Source organism: Procambarus clarkii, chromosome 28 (genome assembly GCF_040958095.1).
Source record: "Procambarus clarkii isolate CNS0578487 chromosome 28, FALCON_Pclarkii_2.0, whole genome shotgun sequence".
NCBI classification, from domain to species: domain Eukaryota; kingdom Metazoa; phylum Arthropoda; class Malacostraca; order Decapoda; family Cambaridae; genus Procambarus; species Procambarus clarkii.
The window spans coordinates 43,999,067-44,025,438 of record NC_091177.1 but is presented as its reverse complement, the minus strand read 5'-3'; the positions used below and the strand labels follow the sequence as shown (position 1 = coordinate 44,025,438).

The 26,372-nt window shown below is 45.6% G+C and overlaps 1 protein-coding gene across 1 annotated transcript in view; it reads right to left on the bottom strand.

Moving 5' to 3' along the window:
* LOC138369485 (mucin-4-like) overlaps positions 1 to 3,550 on the bottom strand; it is a 65,265-nt gene extending 61,715 nt beyond the window's left edge. Inside the window, exon 1 of the mRNA XM_069332744.1 lies at positions 2,912 to 3,550. Within this exon, the coding sequence (XP_069188845.1) occupies positions 2,912 to 3,550 (639 nt within the window). The remainder of the gene's footprint in view (positions 1 to 2,911) is intronic.
* Between the last annotated feature and the right edge of the window lie 22,822 nt (positions 3,551 to 26,372).

The following is a 26,372-nucleotide window of genomic DNA, read 5'->3' as shown; positions in this document are numbered from 1 at the left end:
TCACCCAGTTAATTTACAGTTAAAACAATAACATTATTGTAAACAATAAAATAACAATTCCCTGACAAATAAATGTGACGAAAGACCACAAACGTAGACAATCAAAACTGTCATAAACAAGCCATCAACCGAGACAAAAAATATGACACAAACAAGCAAACAAACTCAACAAAAAAACACACAAACAGCACATGTGTTTCTGCAGAAGCTTGTCCGTTGTTCTTTACGGGTCAAAGAAAAATATTTCTAGTTAGTGAGGAAGCAAAATATTTCTCTCTGGCTGACAAAAATATTAGTTTTTTATGCTGCAGACAACTGGAACAAAATGTTGAAGCCTGATTTAACGAATGCACCGAGTCCTTAGCCTGGGCATCTACACATTTTAATATCCCAAAGGGCCTTGCCTCTAACAGCAGCTGTGACATTTGGAGAAATTCCGCAATATTATGGAAGCATTTACCGCAGCAAATCAACATGAAATGTTTTTTTTTTTAAAGTTAAAATGCCCTGAATTCTTTGTAATAACCGTGTGTCAATGCTTCATTATCAGCACCCGGATCATTGTGACACACACACACACTCACACACACACACAAAGGGAAACTATGAGGAGATAAGAAAATTCCTAACAGATATAACATGGGAAACAGAGCTCAGGGGAAAGACGGCCCAAGATATGATGGACTACATCACACTGAAGTGTAAGGAGGCAGCAGACATGTTTGTCCCAGTTCAATAGGAAAACAACAAAATGCAGATGAGAAACCCATGGTTTAATCAGAGATGTAGACTAGCTAAGCAGCAGAGTAAAAGGGCATGGAGAAACTATAGGAATAACAGGACACTGGAGAGCAGAGAAAGATACCAGAATGCCAGGAATGAATATGTCAGGATGGGAAGAGAGGCAGAAAGACAATACGAAAATGACATCGCAAGCAAGGCAAAAACTCAGCCTAAATTGTTGCATAGCCACATCAGGAGAAAAACAACAGTAAAGGAATAGGTAATGAAACTGAGGATAGGGGCAGAAGGATTCACTACACTCGAAAAGGAAGTGTGTGAGGAACTGAATAAAAATTCTAAGAGGTCTTCACATTAGAGGCACTGAACTACAGGCCAGTGTCCCTAACCTGCATACCATGTAAGCTGACGGAGAAGATTGTGCGAAAAAAACTAGTGGAACATCTGGAGCGAAAGAACTTTGTAACACAGCATCAACATGGGTTCAGGGATGGCAGGTCCTGCCTCACAGGGTTACTTGAATTCTACGACCAGGCAACAAAAAAAGGCAAGAAAGAGAAGGGTGGGCAGACTGCATATTTTTGGATTGCCAGAAAGCCTTTGACACAGTACCACACAAGAGGCTAGTGCACAAACTGAAGATGCAAGCAGGAGTGAAAGGGGAGGTACTTCATTGGATAAGGGTGTACCTAAGCAACAGAAGACAGCGAGTCACTGTGAGGGGTAAGGCCTCAGATTGGCGAGGCATCACCAGAGGAGTCCCGCAGGGGTCAGTCATTGGACCTATACTGATTTTGATACATGTAACTGATCTCCCAGAGGGTATAGACTCGTTCCTCTCATTATTTGCTATTGATGCAAACATTATGAGGAGGATTTAGACAGTGGAAAACAGTATGATGCTACAAGATGACCTAGACAAGCTGAATGAGTGGTTCAACAATTAGCTACTAAAGTTCAACCCAAGTAAATGTAAGGTAATGAAACTAGGCGGTGGAAACAAAATACCTGACATAGGATACCGAATGGGAGATGAAGTCCTTCATGAAACGGGCAGAGAGGAGTTGATATCATGTCAAACCTGTCTCCTGAAGCCCACGTCAAAAGAATAACATTAGCGGCGTATGCGAGGCTGGCTAACATCAGAACTGCCTTTGGGATCCTGTGTAAGAAATCCTTCAGGACTTTATACCACATGTGTAAATCCAATTCTGGAGTATGCAGCCCCAGCATGGAGCCCCTACATTGTCCTGCATAGGACTAAGCTGGAAAAATTCAGAGGAATGCCACTAGGCTAGTCCCAGAACTAAGAGGCATGAGCTACGAGGAAAGGCTGCGGGAAATGCACCTCACGACGCTGGAAGACAGGAGAGCTCGTGAAGACATGATCACTACATACAAAATTCTAAGAGGAATCGACAGGGTAGATAAGTATAAATTGTTTAACACGAAGGATACGCGAGTAAGGGGGCACAGACGGAAATTGAGTACCCAAATGAGCCACAGGGACGTTAGAAAGAACTTTTTCAGTGTTAGAGTAGTTAACAGGTGGAATGCATTAGGCAGTGATGTGGTGGAGGCTGACTCCATACACAGTTTCAAGTGAAGATTTGATAGAGCCCAGTAGGCTCAGGAACCTGTACAACTGTTGATTGACAGTTGAGAGACAGGACCAAAGATCCAGAGCTCACCCCCGCAAACACAACTAGGTGAGTATAACTAGGTGAACACACACACACGTACAGGAAAGTAAGTAAGGAAAGAGAGGGAAGGGAGAGGAGGTGGAGGAGTAGCCCTGCTGATAAGGAAGGACTGGAGTTTCGATGAGATGGGAATTCCGGGCTGTGACGGGTTCAGAGATTACATAACAGGAACTATAACAATGGGTGGACCTAAGATAATAGTGGCAGTCATTTACAACCCTCCCCTAAATGACAGAAGACCTAGACAGGAGTTTGATAGGAACAACATGGCAACCATTAATATAATAGAGAGAGCAGCTTCAGTTGCCAGCAGGAATGGCTCCAGACTCTTAATCATGAGCGATTTCAACCATGGAAAGATAGACTGGGAGAATGGGGACCCACATGGTGGTGCAGATACGTGGCGAGCTAAACTCTTGGAAGTGGCAACAAGGAAGTTATACAGGTATAAATACAAGGGGTTATACGCTCGACGACACAGTGGGGGTCTCTGGCACGACGACATAGTGGCGGTCTCCGGCACGACGACATAGTGGGGGTCTCTGGCACCACGACATAGTGGGGGTCTCTGGCACAACGACATAGTGGGGGTCTTTGGCACGACGACATAGTGGGGGTCTCTGGCACGACGACATAGTGGGGGTCTCCGGGACGACGACATAGTGGGGGTCTCCGGGACGACGACATAGTGGGGGTCTCTGGCACGACGACATAGTGGCGGTCTCCGGCACGACGACATAGTGGGGGTCTCTGGCACCACGACATAGTGGGGGTCTCTGGCTCGACGACATAGTGGGTAGTCTCTGACACGACGACATAGTGGGTAGTCTCTGACACGACGACATAGTGGGTAGTCTCTGACACGACGACATAGTGGGTAGTCTCTGACACGACGACATAGTGGGTAGTCTCTGACATGACGACATAGTGGGTAGTCTCTGACATGACGACATAGTGGGTAGTCTCTGACACGACGACAAAGTGGGGGTCTCTGACACGACGACATAGTGGGTAGTCTCTGACATGACGACATAGTGGGTAGTCTCTGACACGACGACATAGTGGGTAGTCTCTGACATGACGACATAGTGGGTAGTCTCTGACATGACGACATAGTGGGGGTCTCTGACACGACGACACAGTGGAGGTCTCTGACACGACTACATATTGGGGGTCTCTGACACGACGACATAGTGGGGGTCTCTGGCACGACGACATAGTGGGGGTCTCTGGCACGACGACATAGTGGGGGTCTCTGGCACGACGACATAGTGGGGGTCTCTGACACGACGACATAGTGGGGGTCTCTGACACGACGACATAGTGGGGGTCTCTGACACGACGACAAAGTGGGGGTCTCTGACACGACGACATAGTGGGGATCTCTGACACGACGACATAGTGGGGGTCTCTGACACGACGACACAGTGGAGGTCTCTGACACGACGACATAGTGGGGGTCTCTGACACGACGACATAGTGGGGGTCTCTGACACGACGACATAGTGGGGGTCTCTGACACGACGACATAGTGGGGGTCTCTGGCACGACGACATAGTGGGGGTCTCTGGCACGACGACATAGTGGGGGTCTCTGGCACGACGACATAGTGGGGGTCCCCGGCACGACTGACAAAGAGAAGCTGCCCCCCATGCAGCCCCATCACAGGAGCGGCAACCTTCTGGTCGCCTCAGAGCTGCCATTGATGTTGGTCATCGTTTTATCCACTCCAAGAACTGCCTCATATTGTGATAAGCTTCCCTCGTATAAGCTGGATAACCTTTAGGAACTGATAGCAAAATACTCCCATAACACAGGAGGGCTTTTGTGTGTACCCTGGATAATATTGTATATAGCATGGGGCCCCTTGTGAGTAACCCAGTGTCCATTGTATATAGCATGGGGCCCCTTGTGAGTAACCCAGTGTCCATTGTATATAGCATGGGGCCCCTTGTGAGTAACCCAGTGTCCATTGTATATAGCATGGGGCCCCTTGTGAGTAACCCAGTGTCCGTTGTATATAGCATGGGGCCCCTTGTGAGTAACCCAGTGTCCATTGTATATAGCATGGGGCCCCTTGTGAGTAACCCAGTGTCCATTGTATATAGCATGGGGCCCCTTGTGAGTAACCCAGTGTCCGTTGTATATAGCATGGGGCCCCTTGTGAGTAACCCAGTGTCCGTTGTATATAGCATGGGGCCCCTTGTGAGTAACCCAGTGTCCATTGTATATAGCATGGGGCCCCTTGTGAGTAACCCAGTGTCCATTGTATATAGCATGGGGCCCCCTTGTGAGTAACCCAGTGTCCGTTGTATATAGCATGGGGCCCCTTGTGAGTAACCCAGTGTCCATTGTATATAGCATGGGGCCCCTTGTGAGTAACCCAGTGTCCATTGTATACACTAGGTCCCTTGTGTGCCTGGGCTTTGTTTTGGTTCTTGGTTCTCTCTCTCTCTCTCTCTTACCTACTTCCTGGGAAGCCTCACTAGGACAACTTCCTGGGAAGCCTCACTAGGACAACTTCCTGGGAAGCCTCACTAGGACAAGGGCAAATTTGAATACATTTACTGGACAACGCACATACACAATACATTCACACATATAATAATAATGAATCCTACACTCTATACTATTTCAGTCAGGTTGCACTCCAACACCATCAGAACTCTATCATCAGCTTATCTAGTGGTATCCTATCTCCTGATTCACCACCTAATATTACCAACCTCCTCAAGTAGGTCAAGTCTTATAACACAATGTTGCACTATCAGCAAGATAATATATATCTATAAACATGTACAAGGAAAACCAGCGTATAGCTGCAATAACATAAATATTAGTGTAAAAGTTCCTTGCTATACAACAATGATCAATCGATCACCCTATCAGTCCTAGAACACATATGTGTGTCTGCAGTTAATCCATCCTACGATTGTAACTCTATACTTCAGTATAAGTACTCCTTGGCACTCTCATGCACTCTTTTAGCACATGCACTCTCTTGAACATTATATTGTAGAATGTCCCATACTGACTGACTTTCGCCCCCCTGGGCTAAGGTATGCTGTACTGTGTAATTACTATATGAGTACTGGAACACTTGATGATATATTGGACTTGTATCCAAGATTGACCATGTAATGTATCAATTATACAATGTATGTATGTGATGTAACTATATAACGTGAGCTTGTAAAAGCACCTTCATCACCTTCAGTGATTAAGTGCTTAATTGCACGCTAGTTTATCTGTCAGCTATCTCACCCTGTCAGAGTAAAAGAGACAAATGTATGTGAATGCATGTGTATGTATATATGCATGTAAATATGTATATGTACGTATATATGTGTGCGTATGTATATAAATATGTATAAAGTACATATGGAAGATGATCAGAATTGCATTTCACCTTTGTAAATGCACATTAATAACACATCAAACACTTTATGTAGGGCATACGTAAATCTGTGTATCTATGTATTTACGTATGTAAGTTAGCTTAGCATTTTAAAAGTACCGAATCACCTTCTGTGGTTGATTGTTCAATAAACCCTTGAACTATATGTTTAACACATCTCTAACTCTGTCCATATAGGACAGAAGAAAATTTATATATGTTGGTTAGCATTGTAAATGTGCGGCCACGTCTGTGGTAGAAAATAATAATAATAAAAAACTCCTTGGCACAAAAATGGCAAACAATCACTCACCTTTCACTGCGTCTTGCACGCTAATGACAACCAACCACTCTACCAACTCCCTACAAGTAATCAACCAGAACTTCCCTTCCACATCTGGAAGCTCACTACCCTGACATCTTCAGGTTCTTCCGGGTTTAACTACCAGGATCCTCCGCAGCTCTTCCAGGCTGCTACACCATGAAGTCTTCCTTGAGCAACTACGGTGCTTCACCACTTCTACCAGGATCCTCCGCAGCTCTCCTGGCTGCTACACCATGAAGTCCTCCTTGATCAACAATGGTGCTTCACCACTGGTATCACAAAAGCATGTAAACTCTGCTCCACTGCTTCTCCTCTCACAGCTTGAGGTCCAACTCCTCACTATAGGGTCTGCTCTCCCACAGAGCTCAGTACCTTCCACAACCTTGGAGTCTCATCAACTCCTCCTCCTCTGCTGGCTTCGAAGTTCTCAGCAACTTCTTCCCCAGACAAACCACAAAAATGTCTCATGCAGGGCGCTCTCTGACGGGGCGGCGACACTCAGGGTAACTCAGGCCACCCACATAACTGCCTTAACTGTCCCCTCAACACCTTCTGTAGTTCCTGACTTGAGCTGGCACGCCTCCTAACTTATTCCTCAGACGAGACGTCTGTCCACTTCCTTCCTCTTGAAGGTATATCAACTAGGGGTTCCTCTCTAACAGGAGTAAACATGGAGTGCGGCTTCCCCCCCCCCCACGATTTCTTCAGCTCAAGTGGCTCAAGCTCCTCTCAAGCGAGCCTCACGCCTCCAGAAAATTATCCACATCTCATAACCAATCATTTCTCTATATCCTAATTCACTGCCCATATTCTTAAATTGTCTATCAAATCCAACCAATTATTTTACATCTGTATCTTCATGTCCACACTTCTGTGACCTCTTATTCATGTCAGGTCTTGCTGAATAACTCTCAAGGGGGAGACTCGTTTCCCTGCAGGCTGAGATCATAACAATATACACTAGCTGTACCCGGCCTGTTACGGACCCGAGTCCAGCGTCGTAGCACGGAGCAGTGACGACAACGCCATCTATGAGTCCGCTCCCGAAACCACCTCCAAATGGACGACGCCATCTAGTGAGGACGGGATATACCGGCCACAGGGGCTGGATTCCCGTCTTAATCAGCTCATAACATAGCCACTGCTGACCTCTGGTGAGGTGGCGCTTAGACAGCAACGGCATCTATGGAGTGGATAGGTGAACGTTTGTGTCTAAGCCTGTAAGTGAGGTGCCCTAGAGTGTCCCCAGCACTAATGACATGTCTGATTACAGAGTCGACCTGGGACTGCTGTATTGGACGATGGGGCAGTCTACCCAAGGCAGCCAAAGTCTCTCCACGAGTTTGCTCTGAAGAAGCTGTGAGTCACCCCCAGACAAACACTGTTGAGAGTGTTAGCCTGTCTGTGACGTGGCAGAGTCGAGGAATCGTCGTATCCGGGGCTGGCTGGTGGAAGAGACTAACCACTGTGGTACTGAGAGAGGAGAGTGATCAGCGGAATCACACGAGGCTCCTGCCTAGGGCTCGCAACCCTAGTATCGGTCGTGGAGTGGCCTACACAGCGGAGCTGATTGGAACCTGCCAGCTACAGGCAGGATTTGTGGTTGAAGGCCTCCACGACGGAGCAGCCAGTGGGACTGTGATTTGGCTGGCCTGTGGCCAGAGTAGATTCACCGAGAGAATCCAAGAGGATTCATCGTGGGCCGAAGAAGAGAACCAGGGCTACTCAAAGTGCGCACCGTGGAGCATCCTGTGTCTTCAGAGGAAGACGAATCTGTATATAATAAGTGTAGTTATAGCTGTGGGAACCGACCTGTGAGATTTATATTTATTTAATTTATATGAATTTATATTTACGTTAATTTATATACTTCGATAGCAATTTGTATAATGTTAAGTGGACTGTATTTCTGCAATAATCTCATAATCTCACAAATCGATCCTCTACACATTAGGGGGGTTTATATTTATATATATGCAGCCAATCAAACTACAGTAATAGCTACATACATTGATGAGGTTCCTTATCTTATAGTACAGCAGGTTAGTCCACCAGGTATAACTAGGGTGTAGACACCAAATTATCCTCTTTGAGGTAGCTTCTATCACCCAGTAACTGGTGCACATAATCTTGCATCCTCGTCTTGACCTGTCAAAAGTGCGCTAGCTGTGAAGCCAGAATCCTATATATGACAAGCTATATCAGAGAAAACACTATACAGTACATGGAACATTGAGACCTGGCTTAATTACCTTTAGTTTGAGGCGATTTCGCGATCTAACCGGGTCACCCTATATCCTGACATTAATGGCCATAAATGAATGATAAACGGGTTTCGGATAGACACTTAACTTGAATTGTAGACATCGTGTTGGAGATGGTACCTTTGGTTTCCATAACACTACGTCCAAGTAAATTTAACAGGAGCTGAATTTGCTCCCGTGTGAGCCTCTGGTCTCGTATAAACAATGGCAATGTCTAACACTCCATTACTGACGCCTGGCCGACATTGTCCAGAATGATAGGAGCCGAATTTGCTCCACACGTCTCGGAGGTGACACAACAATCGCTCCCTCCTTCCTCCCTGACGCCTGGCCTACTTTGTCCAGATTTCAGAAAGTGATAGAAGGGTCACATTTACTCTACTTTAATATTGATAATTAAGTTAATTTATATAAGATGTTTTTATGATGGTAAAGTCCAAAGACTAATGTATTTAAGAATAATTCCCACCATAATAGGTGGAGAATATAATAGTATGTGGTGATGATATCCCGTTTTCTATAGACGGTAATTCCACTACAAGTTACGTTTTCTATGGGTAACTTGTTGGTAATACAGCTCTTATCTGTATGATTATTAAATGGTGTCGGATTTTCCGACATAATTCCCCAGGGGGCTGCTCACGGGTCGAAGTCCTATTTAGAACAGACGAACACCGATACTCCTCCTTCGAATTATTAGATTAATCACACATTTGTGCGTCTGTTCGTACAGGACGGATGTCCCGTACTAGAGTTGCAGGGGTTAGAAGTCTAATGCGATTTCATTTCCCTGTCAACTCTTGAAAGGCTAATATTCAAGCCTTATACATATTATTTAACCCAGAAGACTGGATGTGATCAAGTACTACAGTCAAGTATGATTCAGGGACTGCAGTGAGATCAGTGACATTAGATATAACTTGAAGTTTCTTCAGGTAACTGGTCACTGATATATAAACACTGAGGCCCATGGAATACATCTTGATTAAATAATAAATGTATCAAATCAGTCATCAGATTTATTGGGGTTTAATTTAGTTAATTGATTCAGAGGATTGAATAGCTCATCATTAAAGTAAAGTATGGTTCTGAGACTGCAGTGGGTTCAGTGACATTGGTCGCAGTGACTTGTAGCTGTTTTAGGCTACTGTTCACTGATTTGCCACTGAGGCCTCATGAAATCATCTCCAGCTTCAAATGATGATACTAACATCAACCTCTGTTGGTATAGTCAGCTGTAATCTCCTTAGTATAATGCTACTGGAGAAATATAATCAGCTGACAAATTTAGATTTCTATTGGTATTGTTTATCTGCAGGCATAGGTCTCCTCAGGCTTGATACTGGACCTGAGAGTAATTTACCTCCTGCAGACTTTAACATGGTTATGCCCTGATATTTAGTAGGGCTACCGATGAATCGATGGTAGTAGTCTGCCCCCACAAGGACAGCCATTTGGCATTTGATTTGCTCAAATTTACCTGCAGCTGCTTGATAATAGCTTTCCAGGTCAGCATAATCAACTTGAGATTGTTGTGACAAATCTTCACATTTCTTGATCTGTCTTGTTAAGTGGCCTTTAAGACCTGCAAGGGTTCTTTTCATTCTCCCTGCATTATCCATACTGGCTCGTTGGTGAAGCCTTGTGGGGCTTGTACTTGGGCTGCTCATAATACTGAACAAACACTAATGGTAGCCTAGGGTAAATTCTGAACTCACTAGGCAATAATCCTACCTCTACTAGAGGTTAGCACTTAAAATTAATACACATTATATATATACAATCATACACACTAATGATTTGAGTGATAAACCAGTGTCACTGGAAGTACCTTTAGGTTAGCTCTTCTATATCACCCTAGGATGGTAGAGACACTAATTAATCACTCAAAGGTGTAATGATCATAAGTAAATTATTATATATACACAACTCAACTCGAGTTGATAAAAATTACACCCAAAATAGGGTCTGGACCATTCATTAATGGTGTTAGGTTGTTCAATATAGTACAACTGACTATTGTAATAATGGGACTAGGATGAACAATAATAGTTCAACTAGTCAGTGTTAATATCCTACCCTGTTGTGGGTTGGCAATTAGTAAATATTATACTGTGATCACTAGTGCAATATATATTAAATAATTCTCTATTTTGGAGAAATAATATACACAATTATTGATAATAGCCTCTTAATTAGCCTCTATGAAACTTCTAATATTATCTAGAAGTATTAAATATTATTAGTGACCTCGCGAAATAAAGTCCACAAAATTCGTAGATAATCTCTCGCGAAATGTAACACCACGAAATCCGTGAACAATCTCGCGAAGACACAGTCACTAATTTGGCTGGATTCTATATTAGCGCTGTCATTTCACGAAATAACACGCCACCAAATATCTGTGGGTGTGCATGAAACCGCTGACGAAGCTGAACTGGGCTGAGGGAGGCTCCTGAGCTCCCACGAGGCAACGCCGCTGTCTATGACTGGCTGGCTTTGTTTAAATAACACTGCACTAGTATATTTAATGAATCCACTGGTTAACTGGTTCATCCGGTACTAAGATGACCAAATGTGGGTTCAAAGGATCAAATAATCCGTCATCCGGTTCGAAGATGACCAAATAATGTGGGAACCGACCTGTGAGATTTATATTTATTTAATTTATATGAATTTATATTTACGTTAATTTATATACTTCGATAGCAATTTGTATAATGTTAAGTGGACTGTATTTCTGCAATAATCTCATAATCTCACAAATCGATCCTCTACACATTAGGGGGGTTTATATTTATATATATGCAGCCAATCAAACTACAGTAATAGCTACATACATTGATGAGGTTCCTTATCTTATAGTACAGCAGGTTAGTCCACCAGGTATAACTAGGGTGTAGACACCAAATTATCCTCTTTGAGGTAGCTTCTATCACCCAGTAACTGGTGCACATAATCTTGCATCCTCGTCTTGACCTGTCAAAAGTGCGCTAGCTGTGAAGCCAGAATCCTATATATGACAAGCTATATCAGAGAAAACACTATACAGTACATGGAACATTGAGACCTGGCTTAATTACCTTTAGTTTGAGGCGATTTCGCGATCTAACCGGGTCACCCTATATCCTGACATTAATGGCCATAAATGAATGATAAACGGGTTTCGGATAGACACTTAACTTGAATTGTAGACATCGTGTTGGAGATGGTACCTTTGGTTTCCATAACACTACGTCCAAGTAAATTTAACAGGAGCTGAATTTGCTCCCGTGTGAGCCTCTGGTCTCGTATAAACAATGGCAATGTCTAACACTCCATTACTGACGCCTGGCCGACATTGTCCAGAATGATAGGAGCCGAATTTGCTCCACACGTCTCGGAGGTGACACAACAATCGCTCCCTCCTTCCTCCCTGACGCCTGGCCTACTTTGTCCAGATTTCAGAAAGTGATAGAAGGGTCACATTTACTCTACTTTAATATTGATAATTAAGTTAATTTATATAAGATGTTTTTATGATGGTAAAGTCCAAAGACTAATGTATTTAAGAATAATTCCCACCATAATAGGTGGAGAATATAATAGTATGTGGTGATGATATCCCGTTTTCTATAGACGGTAATTCCACTACAAGTTACGTTTTCTATGGGTAACTTGTTGGTAATACAGCTCTTATCTGTATGATTATTAAATGGTGTCGGATTTTCCGACAATAGCAACCCCGTGTAACAGTTTATATATTTATTTATGGTGGTGGTGATTATATATATAAAGCAGTGCATTTGTATCCCTTCCCCTTTAATTTAACTTGTGTTACGGAACACACCCCTTGAAAGCCACTACTAACTTGGGGCCGGATACCCAAACTCTAATAACATCAGAGAAGAACCCGGTTGCGACCCAATAGGGCCATAACACAGCCACACGTTGCTGTGGCTCAGCAACGTGTGTGTGCGTTGCTGAGCCCCAGCAACCTGTCCCCCAGTCCTCCCCACCATTCTCCCCCTCTCCACATCCACTCGTCCTCCCAACAATTCCCCACTCCTCCATCCCCTTGTCCCCCCCCCACTATTCCCTCGTCCTTCCCACCATTCCCCCATCCTTGTCACCTCGTTCTTATAACCATTCCCCTCTCCACCGTCCCCTCGTCCTACCTACCATTCCTCCCTTCACCGTCCACTAGTGCTCACCACCATCCTCCACTCCCCTGTCCCCTTGTCCTCCCCTCCATTCCCCTGTTCCCTCGTCCCCACCATCCCCAACTCCTCCGTCCCCTCGTCCTCCCCATCATTACCCCCCTTCCCCTGTACCCTCGTCCTGCCTCCATTCCCGTCCCCTCGTCATCCCCACAATTCCCCACTCCCTCATCCGATGCATTCCCAAATGGTCTGATGTTCCCATAAAAAAATTGGGAAATATAAGAAAAACAGTAAAAAACGAAATAAAAAATAAAATAAAAAATAAAAATGAAAATAAATCAAAATCTATTAGAATTCAATTTATGAATGAAATCGGAAACATTGGAATGGAATCGTAACATATTTACTATAGCATGTGTTGCTCTTATGTGCAACAAATAACGCTGCTTTTTTTAAACATGTTATTAACAGTCACAGGTGTGGCATCTATACTTATACTCACGAAATGAATGATATGGTAAACAACAGAGCTAAATTCCAATGCAAAGTCACACAAAATAATTAAATTAAAATGAAAATAAATCGAAGTAAATGAAAATTCAATTCATCAATGCAATTGGAAACATTGAAATGGAATCGCAACATATATAGAATAGTGTGTGTTGCTGTTACGTGCAACAGACGGCGCTGTTTTTTTTTTTAAATATGTTTTTACCTGTCACAGGTGTGGCATCTAGATGTAGGTATATAAAAACACGCGCATATTTGAATTAAACGTTGTTTCAAAATGTCAAAGAAATCAGTGAAGAACTTTCAGAGATAATAGTGTGTGTTGCTCTTACGTCCAACAGATGGCGCTGTTTTTAAAAACAGCATGTTTTTTCCTGTCACATGTGAGGCATGTATATATTAGATATATATAAAAGACGCGCCTATTCGAATGCAACGTTGTGTCAATATTTCAAGCAATCGTTGAAGAACTTTCTGAGATTAGCGATTTTGAAACGAATGTGTGTGTGTGTGTGCGCGTGTACTCACCTAGTTGTGTATTCACCTAGTTGTGTTTGCGGGGGTTGAGCTCTGGCTCTTTGGTCCCGCCTCTCGACCGTCAATCAACAGGCGTACAGGTTCCTGAGCCTACTGGGCTCTATCATATCTACACTTGAAACTGTGTATGGAGTCAGCCTCCACCACATCACTTCCTAATGCATTCCATTTGTCAACCACTCTGACACTAAAAAAGTTCTTTCTAATATCTCTGTGGCTCATTTGGGCACTCAGTTTCCACCTGTGTCCCATTGTGCATGTTCCCCTTGTGTTAAATAGACTGTCTTTATCTACCCTATCACTTCCCTTCAGAATCTTGAATGTGGTGATCATGTCCCCCCTAACTCTTCTGTCTTCCAGCGAAGTGAGGTTTAATTCCTGTAGTCTCTCCTCGTAGCTCATACCTCTCAGCTCGGGTACTAGTCTGGTGGCAAACCTTTGAACCTTTTCCAGTTTAGTCTTATCGTTGACTAGATATGGACTCCATGCTGGGGCTGCATACTCCAGGATTGGCCTGACATATGTGGTATATAAAGTTCTGAATGATTCTTTACACAAGTTTCTGAATGCCGTTCGTATGTTGGCCAGCCTGGCATATGCCGCTGATGTTATCCTCTTGATATGTGCTGCAGGAGACAGGTCTGGCGTGATATCAACCCCCCAAGACTTTTTCTTTCTTTGACTCCTGAAGAATTTCCTCTCCCAGATGATACCTTGTATCTGGCCTCCTGCTCCCTACACCTATCTTCATTGCATTACATTTGGTTGGGTTAAACTCTAACAACCATTTGTTCGACCATTTCTTCAGCATGTCTAGGTCTTCTTGAAGCCTCAAACAGTCCTCTTCTGTTTTAATCCTTCTCATAATTTTGGCATCGTCCGTAAACATTGAGAGAAATGAATCGATACCCTCCGGGAGATCATTTACATATATCAGAAACAAGATAGGACCGAGTACAGAGCCCTGTGGGACTCCACTGGTGACTTCACGCCAATCGGAGGTCTCACCCCTCACCGTAACTCTCTGCTTCCTATTGCTTAGGTACTCCCTTATCCACTGGAGCACCTTACCAGCTACACCGGCCTGTCTCTCCAGCTTATGTACCAGCCTCTTATGCGGTACTGTGTCAAAGGCTTTCCGACAATCCAAGAAAATGCAGTCTGCCCAGCCCTCTCTTTCTTGCTTAATCTTTGTCACCTGGTCGTAGAATTCTATTAAGCCAGTCTGGCAAGATTTACCCTCCCTGAACCCATGTTGGCGATTTGTCACAAAGTCCCTTCTCTCCAGATGTGCTACCAGGTTTTTTCTCACGATCTTCTCCATCACCTTGCATGGTATACAAGTCAAGGACACTGGCCTGTAGTTCAGTGCCTCTTGCCTGTCGCCCTTTTTGTATATTGGGACCACATTCGCCGTCTTCCATATTTCTGGCAGGTCTCCCGTCTCCAGTGACTTATTATACACTATGGAGAGTGGCAAGCAAAGTGCCTCTGCACACTCTTTCAGTATCCATGGTGAGATCCCGTCTGGACCAACAGCCTTTCTAACATCCAGATCCAGCAGGTGTCTCGTGACCTCCTCTCTCGTAATTTCTAACTCTTCCAAGGCCGCCTGGTTTACCTCCCTTTCTCCTAGCACAGTGACCTCACCTTGTTCTGTTGTGAAGACCTCCTGGAACCTCTTGTTGAGTTTTTTACACACCTCTTTGTCATTCTCTGTATACCTGTCCTCGCCTGTGTGTGTGTGAGGCCCGTGATGTCTGGAGCCACAGGTGAAACAGCGAGTCACCATAGCACCCCCCCCCCCACTACATGGTAGTGAACAACACAATAAGCTCGGGCCTAACAAGAGTGCTCAGTCTTAACAAATAAGACTCAGAGCTCCGTACACTCATATAACATAAACAAAAAAGGGAGATTTGTGATCTATATCAATATTTAGATCCCAATTCTTTGTGCCACTAACCTTATTATATTATATTTATATAATATATAAATTAACAACAATAAAAAATGAAATATTAAATCTTGTCATTGTTTATAACTTACTTCTTATGTTACAAAATACCAGAATTAAAAGTATAAGTTAAAAAAAAATAATTTATAGCCGAATCAGTGCTGGCTGCATTGTACTTAGTTTAAGATGATCTCAGTCGTAGGTTCGAATCCTCGTCACGGCCCTGGTGGATTTGTTCATAGTTTAAGATTTCCCCTGAGGTAAAAAGGTTTTAACATACAGTAAATGAGAAGCAGGGCTGCTACTGCTGAGTATCCCTTATTGTGAACCACTTAGAGACCACTTAACAACCCATACATGCCAATGTAGGACCAAGAAGATATCAGCGTTGCTAGAGGCCACTGGATATGGCTATCATCACTCTTGACAGCTAAATTTGCTGTTATCATTCATGGTTAGTAGTTACATCTTTTAATTGTATATTAATTGAAAACCATATTAACTTGTCGAACCTGTCAGCCACAGTACCAGCAGACCTCTCCCGTCTCCCATGTTACCTGATCAGACCTCTCTCTCTCTCTCTCTCCCACAGCAACAACAGGCCAGACCAATCTCCCACTGGCTAGTGGGAGGCAGCGCCTCAGCTAATCCCTTTCTATTAATGCTTACAATACTCAGAGTCCAGTGAGTAAGTTGGCAATATTGAGGTATGGCGCGAGTCACAGGGACACCAGGCTGTGTGAGGGACCCCAGGCTGAGTGAGGGACCCCAGGCTGAGTTAGGGACCCCAGGCTGAGTGAGGGACCCCAGGCTGAGTGAGGGACCCCGGGCTGAGTGAGGGACCCCAGGCTGAGTGAGGGACCCCAGGCTTAGTGAGGGACCCCAGGCTGAGTGAGGTACCCCGGGCTGAGTGAGGGACCCCAGGCTGAGAGAGGTACCCCAAGCTGAGTGTGGGACCCCAGGCTGAGTGTGGGAGCCCAGGCGGAGTGAGGGACCACAGGCTGAGTGTGGGACCCCAGGCTGAATGAGGGACACCCAGGCTGAGTGAGGGACCCCCAGGCTCAGTATGGGACCCCAGGCTGAGTGAGGGACCCCAGGCTGAGTGAGGGACCCCAGGCTGAGTGTGGGACCCCAGGCTGAGTGAGGGACCCCAGGCTGAGTGTGGGACCCCAGGCTGAGTGTGGGACCCCAGGCTGAGTGAGGGACCCCAAGCTGAGTGTGGGACCCCAGGCTGAGTGTGGGAGCCCAGGCGGAGTGAGGGACCACAGGCTGAGTGTGGGACCCCAGGCTGAGTGAGGGACACCCAGGCTGAGTGAGGGACCCCCAGGCTCAGTATGGGACCCCCAGGCTGAGTGAGGGATCCCAGGCTGAGTGAGGGACCCCAGTCTGAGTGAGGGACCCCAGTCTGAGTGAGCGACCCCAGGCTGAGTGTGGGACACCCAGGCTGAGCGAGGGACCCCCAGGCTGAGTGAGGGACCCCAGTCTGAGTGAGCGACCCCAGGCTGAGTGTGGGACACCCAGGCTGAGTGAGCGACCCCAGGCTGAGTGTGGGACCCCAGGCTGAGTGAGGGACCCCAGGCTGAGTGAGGGACCCCAGTCTGAGTGAGCGACCCCAGGCTGAGTGTGGGACACCCAGGCTGAGTGAGGGACCCCCAGGCTGAGTGTGGGACCCCAGGCTGAGTGAGGGACCCCAGGCTGAGTGAGGGACCCCAGGCTGAGTGAAGGACCCCAGGCTGAGTGAGGGACCCCAGTCTGAGTGAGCGACCCCAGGCTGAGTGAGGGACCCCAGTCTGAGTGAGCGACCCCAGGCTGAGTGTGGGACCCCAGGCTGAGTGAGGGACCCCCAGGCTGAGTGAGGGACCCCAGGCTGAGTGAGGGACCCCAGGCTGAGTGAAGGACCCCAGGCTGGGTCCAGTCATCTTTACTACTGGACCCAGTAGTAAACATTATTAAAGATAAGGGAACTATCAAAGAAAATCGCCAAACCATTCCGACTATCCTGACTTGGAAGGGGTCAGGATAAGGATTTGGGATGGGACGGGGGAAGGAATGGTGCCCAACCACTTGTGGACGGTCGGGGATTGAACATCGACCTGTATGAAGCGAAACCGTCGCTCTACCGTCCAGCCCAAGTGATGACTGAGTTGAAGTAAAAAGATACTGCATGATATTAATATTTTAGGAGCAGCATTAAAGTTTAACAGGTATTACATGCGGGCATGAGCCCCACATGTTGCTCCCACAGTTGTTGTCCCCGGGGGCAGCGAAGGGAGGCGGGAGACGAGCCACTGGACCTCAACAACAACTTTCATACAACAAGGAGAGAGAGTTCTCCCGACTTGCTCCAAACTTACTTACCAGCCTCCACAGTGTTGACAGTCGCTATGTATTTATTTATTGCAACTTAAGACTTTGTAATGTCTGTGTCTGTGTGTCTGTACTCACCTATTTGTACTCATCTACTTGTGCTTGCGGGGGTTGAGCTTTGGCTCTTTGGTCCCGCCTCTTAACTGTCAATCAACTGGTGTACAGGTTCCTGAGCCTATTGGGCTCTATCATATCTACATTTGAAACTGTGTATGGAGTCAGCCTCCACCACATCACTGCCTAATGCATTCCATCCGTTAACTACTCTGACACTGAAAAAGTTCCTTCTAACGTCCCTGTGGCTCATGTGGGTACTCAGTTTCCACCTGTGTCCCCTTGTTCGCGTCCCACCAGTGTTGAATAGTTCATCCTTGTTGACCCGGTCGATTCCTCTGAGTATTTTGTAGATTGTGATCATGTCTGTGTAAGTTTCTGTGTGTGTGTGTGTTTGTCTGTGTACTCACATATTTGTACTCATCTAATTGTGCCAGAAGGATCGAGAATTGGCGCTTGATCACTTAACGATCACTAAATCTCCACGGTAATCACACCATATATTTCATGCCTGAATGTAGAAAAATGCCATAGTGTGTCTATAATTACTGCCATGTCTCAAAACATTCCATTTAGACCTACCCCGTCCAGCATGTGCTCATCCCATGCCACAGACAACTTATCCTGCAAATTTTGGTGAGGCTTGCCGTAAGCGTCTGGTCTCCTGCTTCGGACAGAGAGACTGAAGGAAAGTAAACAGCAGATAGGGGTCCCATGGGATCCCCTGGGGTCCCGTGGGGTCCCTTGGTGTCCCGTGGGGTCCAGGCGAGTCTGGTGAAGGGACATTAGTCAGATTGAAGTCACGTTCTTTCAATCAACAATTTCTTATCTACTAAGACTGTAAAGCTAACGACATGAGATAACATGTCCGTAATTAACATGTAATATCAGAGGAGCCCTTACATTAAAGACATTAGGAGTTAAATATTAAAGTGAACAGGAGAGCTATCAAATATTATATATGAAACGTGACAAGGAGTTACATTATAGACAACGGCCCAGCATTACAGGGCTGACCTGTCATGCTGGGCCTGTCGACTGGCACTGTTCTCTGTCAGTAAAGACGGAGACCCGGTGGCACCAGGGTCTTGTCTGTCTGTCTGTCTGTCTGTCTGTCTGTCTGTCTGTCTGTCTGTCTGTCTGTCTGTCTGTCTGTCTGTCTGTCTGTCTGTCTGTCTGTCTGTCTGTCTGTCTGTCTGTCTGTCCGTCCGTCCGTCCGTCCGTCCGTCTGTCTGTCTGTCTGTCTGTCTGTCTGTCTGTCTGTCTGTCTGTCTGTCTGTCTGTCTGTCTGTCTGTCTGTATGTCTGTCTGTCTGTCTGTCTGTCTGTCTGTCTGTCTGTCTGTGTCTATTGTATCTGAGGCTCATTTGGGTATTAACTTTCCACCCGTGTCCCCTTGTTCGTGTCCCACCCGTGCTAAATACTTTGTCTTTGTCCACCCTGTCAATTCCTCTGAGAATTTTGTAGGTGGTGATGATGTCTCCCCTTACTCTTCTGTCTTCCAGGGACGTGAGGTTTAGCTCCCGTAGGCTTTCCTCGTAACTCATTCCTCTCCGTTCTGGGACTAGTCTGGTGATACCAGGCATACCTCTGAATCTTCTCTAACTTTGTATTGTATTTAACGAAGTGTGGACTTCAGGCTAGAGCTGCATATTTCACGGTTGGTCTGACATACGTAGCATACAAATACATATCTCTCTCACCCTTCCCACTCACAAATCATGACAATAAATACTGAGAGCGAATATTCTTCTGAATGTGTGAGTTAATAAGTATGAATATTCTTCAGAATGTGTGCGTTTATATGTATGAATATTCTTCAGAATGTGTGCGTTTATATGTATTTAATACATGCATACCATTTAATTATTTAAAAAAAAATTGAATATTGAGGTATGAGGAAGCTTGAGAAATATTAGACATTTTAAAGGTCGTCAGGAACACCAGAGAGGCCGGCACTCTGCTTGAGGGTAAAGTTTTAAAGTTCGTGAACTCGCCGGAGCTCGTAAATTGCTACAGTGAAAATCGATGCTTAAACTTATTCCCCATTTACGTTCCTGCTCCTCCTCCATTTACTCGACTTCTCCTGCTGTTTCAACTCTAAAAATCTTCTTTCTATTTTTATTTTCATTTTTTTCCTTTACGCTATTTCCTTCCTCTATTTTTTTACATTTATGTTGCCTCTTTTACTTCCGGAGTTGGTACTTTTCTCTCTCTTTCTCTCTCTTTCTCTCTCTTTCTCTCTCTTTCTCTCTCTTTCCTATCATTTATTTTTTTCTCGTTGTCTATTCATTCTTACTGTTCTTTACCTCAGTTCCCTACTTTCTCTCCATGTTCTCTACTTCCCTCACCTCTCCTTCATTCCTCCTCCTTCCTTCAATTCCCCTTTCCTTTTACCATATTTCATTTCCATCCTCCCTTCCATCTCTCGCTACACCCAGTGTTCTTCTTCACTTTCTCATCCACCACCTGCTTCTTCACTGTCCTCATCCACCACCTGCTTCTTCACTGTCCTCATCCACCACCTGCTCCTTGACTGTCCTCATCCACCACCTGCTTCTTTACTGTCCTCATCCACCACCTGCTTCTTCACTGTCCTCATCCACCACCTGCTTCTTCACTGTCCTCATCCACCACCTGCTCCTTCACTGTCCTCATCCACCACCTGCTTCTTCACTGTCCTCATCCACCACCTGCTTCTTCACTGTCCTCATCCACCACCTGCTCCTTCACTGCCCTCATCCACCACCTGCTCCTTCACTGTCCTCATCCACCACCTGCTCCTTCATTGTCCTCATCCACCACTGTCATCATCCACCACTACCATCATCCACCACTACCATCATCCACCACTACTATCATCCACCACTATCATCACCCACCACTACCATCGCCCACCACTACCATCACCCACCACTACCATCACCCACCACCACCATCACCCACCACTACCATCATCCACCACTACCATCATCCACCACTACCGTCATCCACCACCACCATCACCCACCACTGCCATCATCCACCACTACCATCACCCACCACTACCATCATCCACCACTACCATCATCCACCACTACCATCATCCACCACTATCATCACCCACCACTACCATCACCCACCACTACCGTCATCCACCACCACCATCACCCACCACTACCATCATCCACCACTACCATCATCCACCACCACCATCACTCACCACTACCGTCATCCACCACCACCATCACCCACCACTACCATCATCCACCACTACCATCATCCACCACTACCATCATCCACCACCTACCATCACCCACCACTACCATCATCCACCACTACCATCATCCACCACTACCATCACCCACCACTACCATCACCCACCACTACCATCATCCACCACAACCATCATCCACCACTACCATCACCCACCACTACCATCATCCACCACTACCATCACCCACCACTACCGTCATCCACCACTACCATCATCCACCACTACCATCACCCACCACTACCGTCATCCACCACTACCATCACCCACCACTACCATCACCCACCACTACCATCATCCACCACCACCATCACTCACCACTACCGTCATCCACCACCACCATCACCCACCACTACCATCATCCACCACTACCATCATCCACCACTACCATCATCCACCACCTACCATCACCCACCACTACCATCATCCACCACTACCATCATCCACCACTACCATCACCCACCACTACCATCACCCACCACTACCATCATCCACCACAACCATCATCCACCACTACCATCACCCACCACTACCATCATCCACCACTACCATCACCCACCACTACCGTCATCCACCACTACCATCATCCACCACTACCATCACCCACCACTACCGTCATCCACCACTACCATCACCCACCACTACCATCACCCACCACTACCATCACCCACCACTACCATCATCCACCACTACCATCACCCACCACTACCGTCATCCACCACTACCATCATCCACCACTACCATCACCCACCACTACCGTCATCCACCACTACCATCACCCACCACTACCATCACCCACCACTACCATCACCCACCACTACCATCACCCACCACTACCATCACCCACCACTACCGTCATCCACCACTACCATCACCCACCACTACCATCACCCACCACTACCATCACCCACCACTACCATCACCCACCACTACCATCACCCACCACTACCATCACCCACCACTACCGTCATCCACCACTACCATCACCCACCACTACCATCACCCACCACTACCATCACCCACCACTACCGTCATCCATCACTACCATCACCAACCACTACCATCACCCACCACTACCGTCATCCACCACTACCATCACCCACCACTACCATCACCCACCACTACCGTCATCCACCACTACCATTACCCACCACTACCATCACCCACCACTACCATCACCCACCACTACCATCACCCACCACTACCATCACCCACCACTACCATCACCCACCACTACCGTCATCCACCACTACCATCACCCACCACTACCATCACCCACCACTACCATCACCCACCACTACCGTCATCCATCACTACCATCACCCACCACTACCATCACCCACCACTACCGTCATCCACCACTACCATCATCCACCACTACCATCACCCACCACTACCATCACCCACCACTACCATCACCCACCACTACCATCATCCACCACTACCATCACCCACCACTACCATCATCCACCACTACCATCATCCACCACTACCATCATCCACCACTACCATCATCCATCACCTGCTAGCCACCTTCTCTGTCTAAAATAAAAGTTATCAACAATGTTATCTGAAAGCCAAATTTCTCGTTCATTTACTGTATTTCTAATGTATTATGTATAATGCTATTTATATATAGCTTCTGAGGTATACATGTTGGTGGTGTGATAAAGTTTATGTATATTTAGAGTTGTAATCCGGTGCGAGGAGCGAGGAACGTAAGGAAGTGCTCGCAGACCATAACAATTAGTGACTAGAACTTGAGGGATAATTAGCAAGTTAAAATGAGGAATCACTGATGTAATAGGACCCAACTGGTCACTCTGGACCACCCTGGCACAAACTACCCTTCAGCCACTTGGAGGTCAAAAGTTACTCGTCCAGAATGTCTAGATTATAGGTTCAAAGGCCTTTTGCTCGTCGTGGTTCAGAGGTTAGTGTGTGTGTGTGGGTCTTGGGTGTCCAGGGGGGCGAGGTTCATGCCAGAGCCTTGCCTTAATACTGTCTCCTTGATGCATTACGTAATTGAGGTTTATTTCTACAGTGATTGTAATTCTGCCATAGTTACAAGGTTAAGAATGTAATTCTGCCATAGTTACAAGGTTAAGAATGTAATTCTGCCATAGTTACTAGTTTAAGGATGTAATTGTCTCCAAAATAGTAAATTTAAGATGTAATTTTGCCATAATTAACATTTTTAAGATAAAAAGAATTCATATTTTAAAACTTTCGTCTCCAAGACGAAGGTTTGGAATATTATCACATGTCATAATATTAAATAAGAAGTCAAAGGAATTACAGACGTAACAGAGAGTACCACAGGCTTAAGACAATTGGCGGCACAGTTGTGACAGGTGTGTGAAGCACTCGGCAGGTGTGTGGAGGGTGTGGCTGAGGCCTGGGAAGGTATAACAGGTGTGTGAAGAACACGGCAGGAGTGGAAGGTGTGGCTGAGGCCTGGGAAGGTATAACAGGTGTGTGAAGCACACGGCAGGTGTGGAAGGTGTGGCTGAGGCCTGGGGAGGTATAACAAGTGTGTGAAGATCACAGCAGGTGTGGAGGGGTGTGGCTGAGGCCTGGGAAGGTATAACAGGTGGGTGTGAAGAGCACAGCAGGTGTGGCTGAGGCCTGGGAAGGTATAACAGGTGTGTGAGGAGCAAAGCAGGTGTGGCTGAGGCCTGGGATTGTGTAACAGGTGTGTGAAGAACAAGGCAGGGGTGTAGGGTGTGGCTGAGGCCTGGGAAGGTATAACAGGTGTGTGAAGCATAAGGCAGTTGTGGAGGGGTGTGACTGAGGCCTGGGAAGGTATAACAGATGTGTGAAGCACAAGGCAGTTGTGGAGGGTGTGGCTGAGGCCTGGGAAGGTATAACAGGTGTGTGAAGCATAAGGCAGGTGTGGAGGGTGTGGGAACAGCGACAATTGTTAAATATATTAACAAACACAACACAGAAAAAGTGTATACATGAAAAAGAGTGAAAATTTAACCAGCAAACATAACATGTTGTTTTGCTTCTATTTTCACGAACTCATATATTGTAAAGTAAATAAAAAAATAATTGTAAAGTGTAAAAAAATATATTGTAAAGTAAAATAAATAAAAAAATAATTGCAAGAAGCATTTGCAATTGAAAAACAGATTCAACACTCCTATATAAATCCATATATAAATAACTATATAAATTAGTGGATATTAAAATGTTGCAGAAAACAGCTGAGAATTTTCACTCACAAAAAAATATATATATTTTTAGACATTTTAGAGGAATAACTTAAGAGTAATTCCTCTAAAGTAACTCTTAAGTAACTTGAGAGTTACTTAAGAGGAGGTTCCTGAGAGAGTGAAGGGGAGGCATGATCACGGAACACCGAGGAGGTGGGTGTGGTGGTCCTGGGGAGCCTCACGGAACACCTGGGATGGGTGTGGTGGTCCTGGGGAGCCTCACGGAACACCAGGGGTGGGTGTGGTGGTCCTGGGGAGCCTCACGGAACACCAGGGGTGGGTGTGGTGGTCCTGGGGAGCCTTACGGAACACCTGGGGTGGGTGTGGTGGTCCTGGGGAGCCTCACGGAACACCAGGGGTGGGTATGGTGGTCCTGGGGAGCCTTACGGAACACCAGGGGTGGGTATGGTGGTCTTGGGGAGCCTTACGGAACACCAGGGGTGGATGTGGTGGTCTTGGGGAGCCTTACGGAATACCAGGGGTGGGTGTGGTGGTCCTGGGGAGCCTTACGGAACACCAGGGGTGGGTGTGGTGGTCTTGGGGAGCCTTACGGAACACCAGGGGTGGGTGTGGTGGTCCTGGGGAGCCTTATGGAACACCAGGGTGATCACGTGATCATCCCGGTAAGCGCCAGAAGCCTGTTACTTGTCAACCCGTCTTCCAAATTTCCCATAACGTGAAGAAAACGGTCAATATATAGTGTCCTCCCCCTAGCCTACCAGAGGACCCAAAACAGAAAACGGGGACATTATTTCACTCTCACAACCCGCTTCCATTTTCTAGTACGACAATTTTTGGCCTTACGTAACGCATACGAGCAAATATGCATACCCGGCCACGCGTTGCTGTGGCTCAGCAACCTTCCCTGTCCCTTTGTCCTCCCCACCATTCCCCACTCCCTCGTCCAATGCCTTCCCAAATGGTCTGATGTTTCCATCAGAAAATTGGGAACATCAAGTGATCTGATGTTCCTATCACTGAAATATAAGAAAAGCGGTTAAAAAATGAAATGAAAATATGAAAAATATGAAAAAATAAAAAAATAAACTATACTCACAAAATGAACAGTATGGTAAACAACACAGCTCAATTCCAACACAATTCACACAAAATAATTATATCAAAATGAAAATAAATCAAAATCTATGAAAATTCAATTTATCAATGCAATCAGAAACATTGAAATGGAATTGTAACATATTTAGTATAGCATGTGTGTTGCTCTTACATGCAACAGATGGCGCTGTTTTTCAAGAAAAGCATAGTTTTACCTGTCACAGGTGTGGCATCTATACTTATACTTTCGAAATGAACGGTATGGTAAACAACACAGCTCAATTCCAACACAATGTCACACAAAATAATTCAATAAAAAAATTAAATAAATCGAAATCTATGAAAATAAAATTTATCAATGCAATCGGAAACATTGAAATGGAATTCGTGACATATTTAGTATAGCGTGAATGTTGCTTTTATGTGCAACAGACTGTTTCTCAAAAACGCATTACCTGTCACAGTGATGGCATCTATATAGTAGGTATATACAAAGACGCGCCTATTTAAATGCAACGTTGTGTGAAAATTTCAAAGCAATCGGTGAAGAACTTTTGGAGATTAGCGGTTATGCACAAACAAACACTCAGGCACAGCAACCTTTCCCTGTCTCCCAGTCCTCCCCACCATTTTCCCCTCCCCTCGTCCTCCCAACCATTTCCCACTCCCTCGTCATTGAAATATCAGTTCTCCAAAATTCTTTTTTATTCTTGGTCTGACGCCGCAACGCATTTCGTATTTCTTATTACATTTTCAAAGACTTAGTTTACACATCAAAATTCATCATACTTATACTCGCTTTGGGTTAGGTGATATAGAACAAAAGTTTTGGGTGAGGTGACAAAC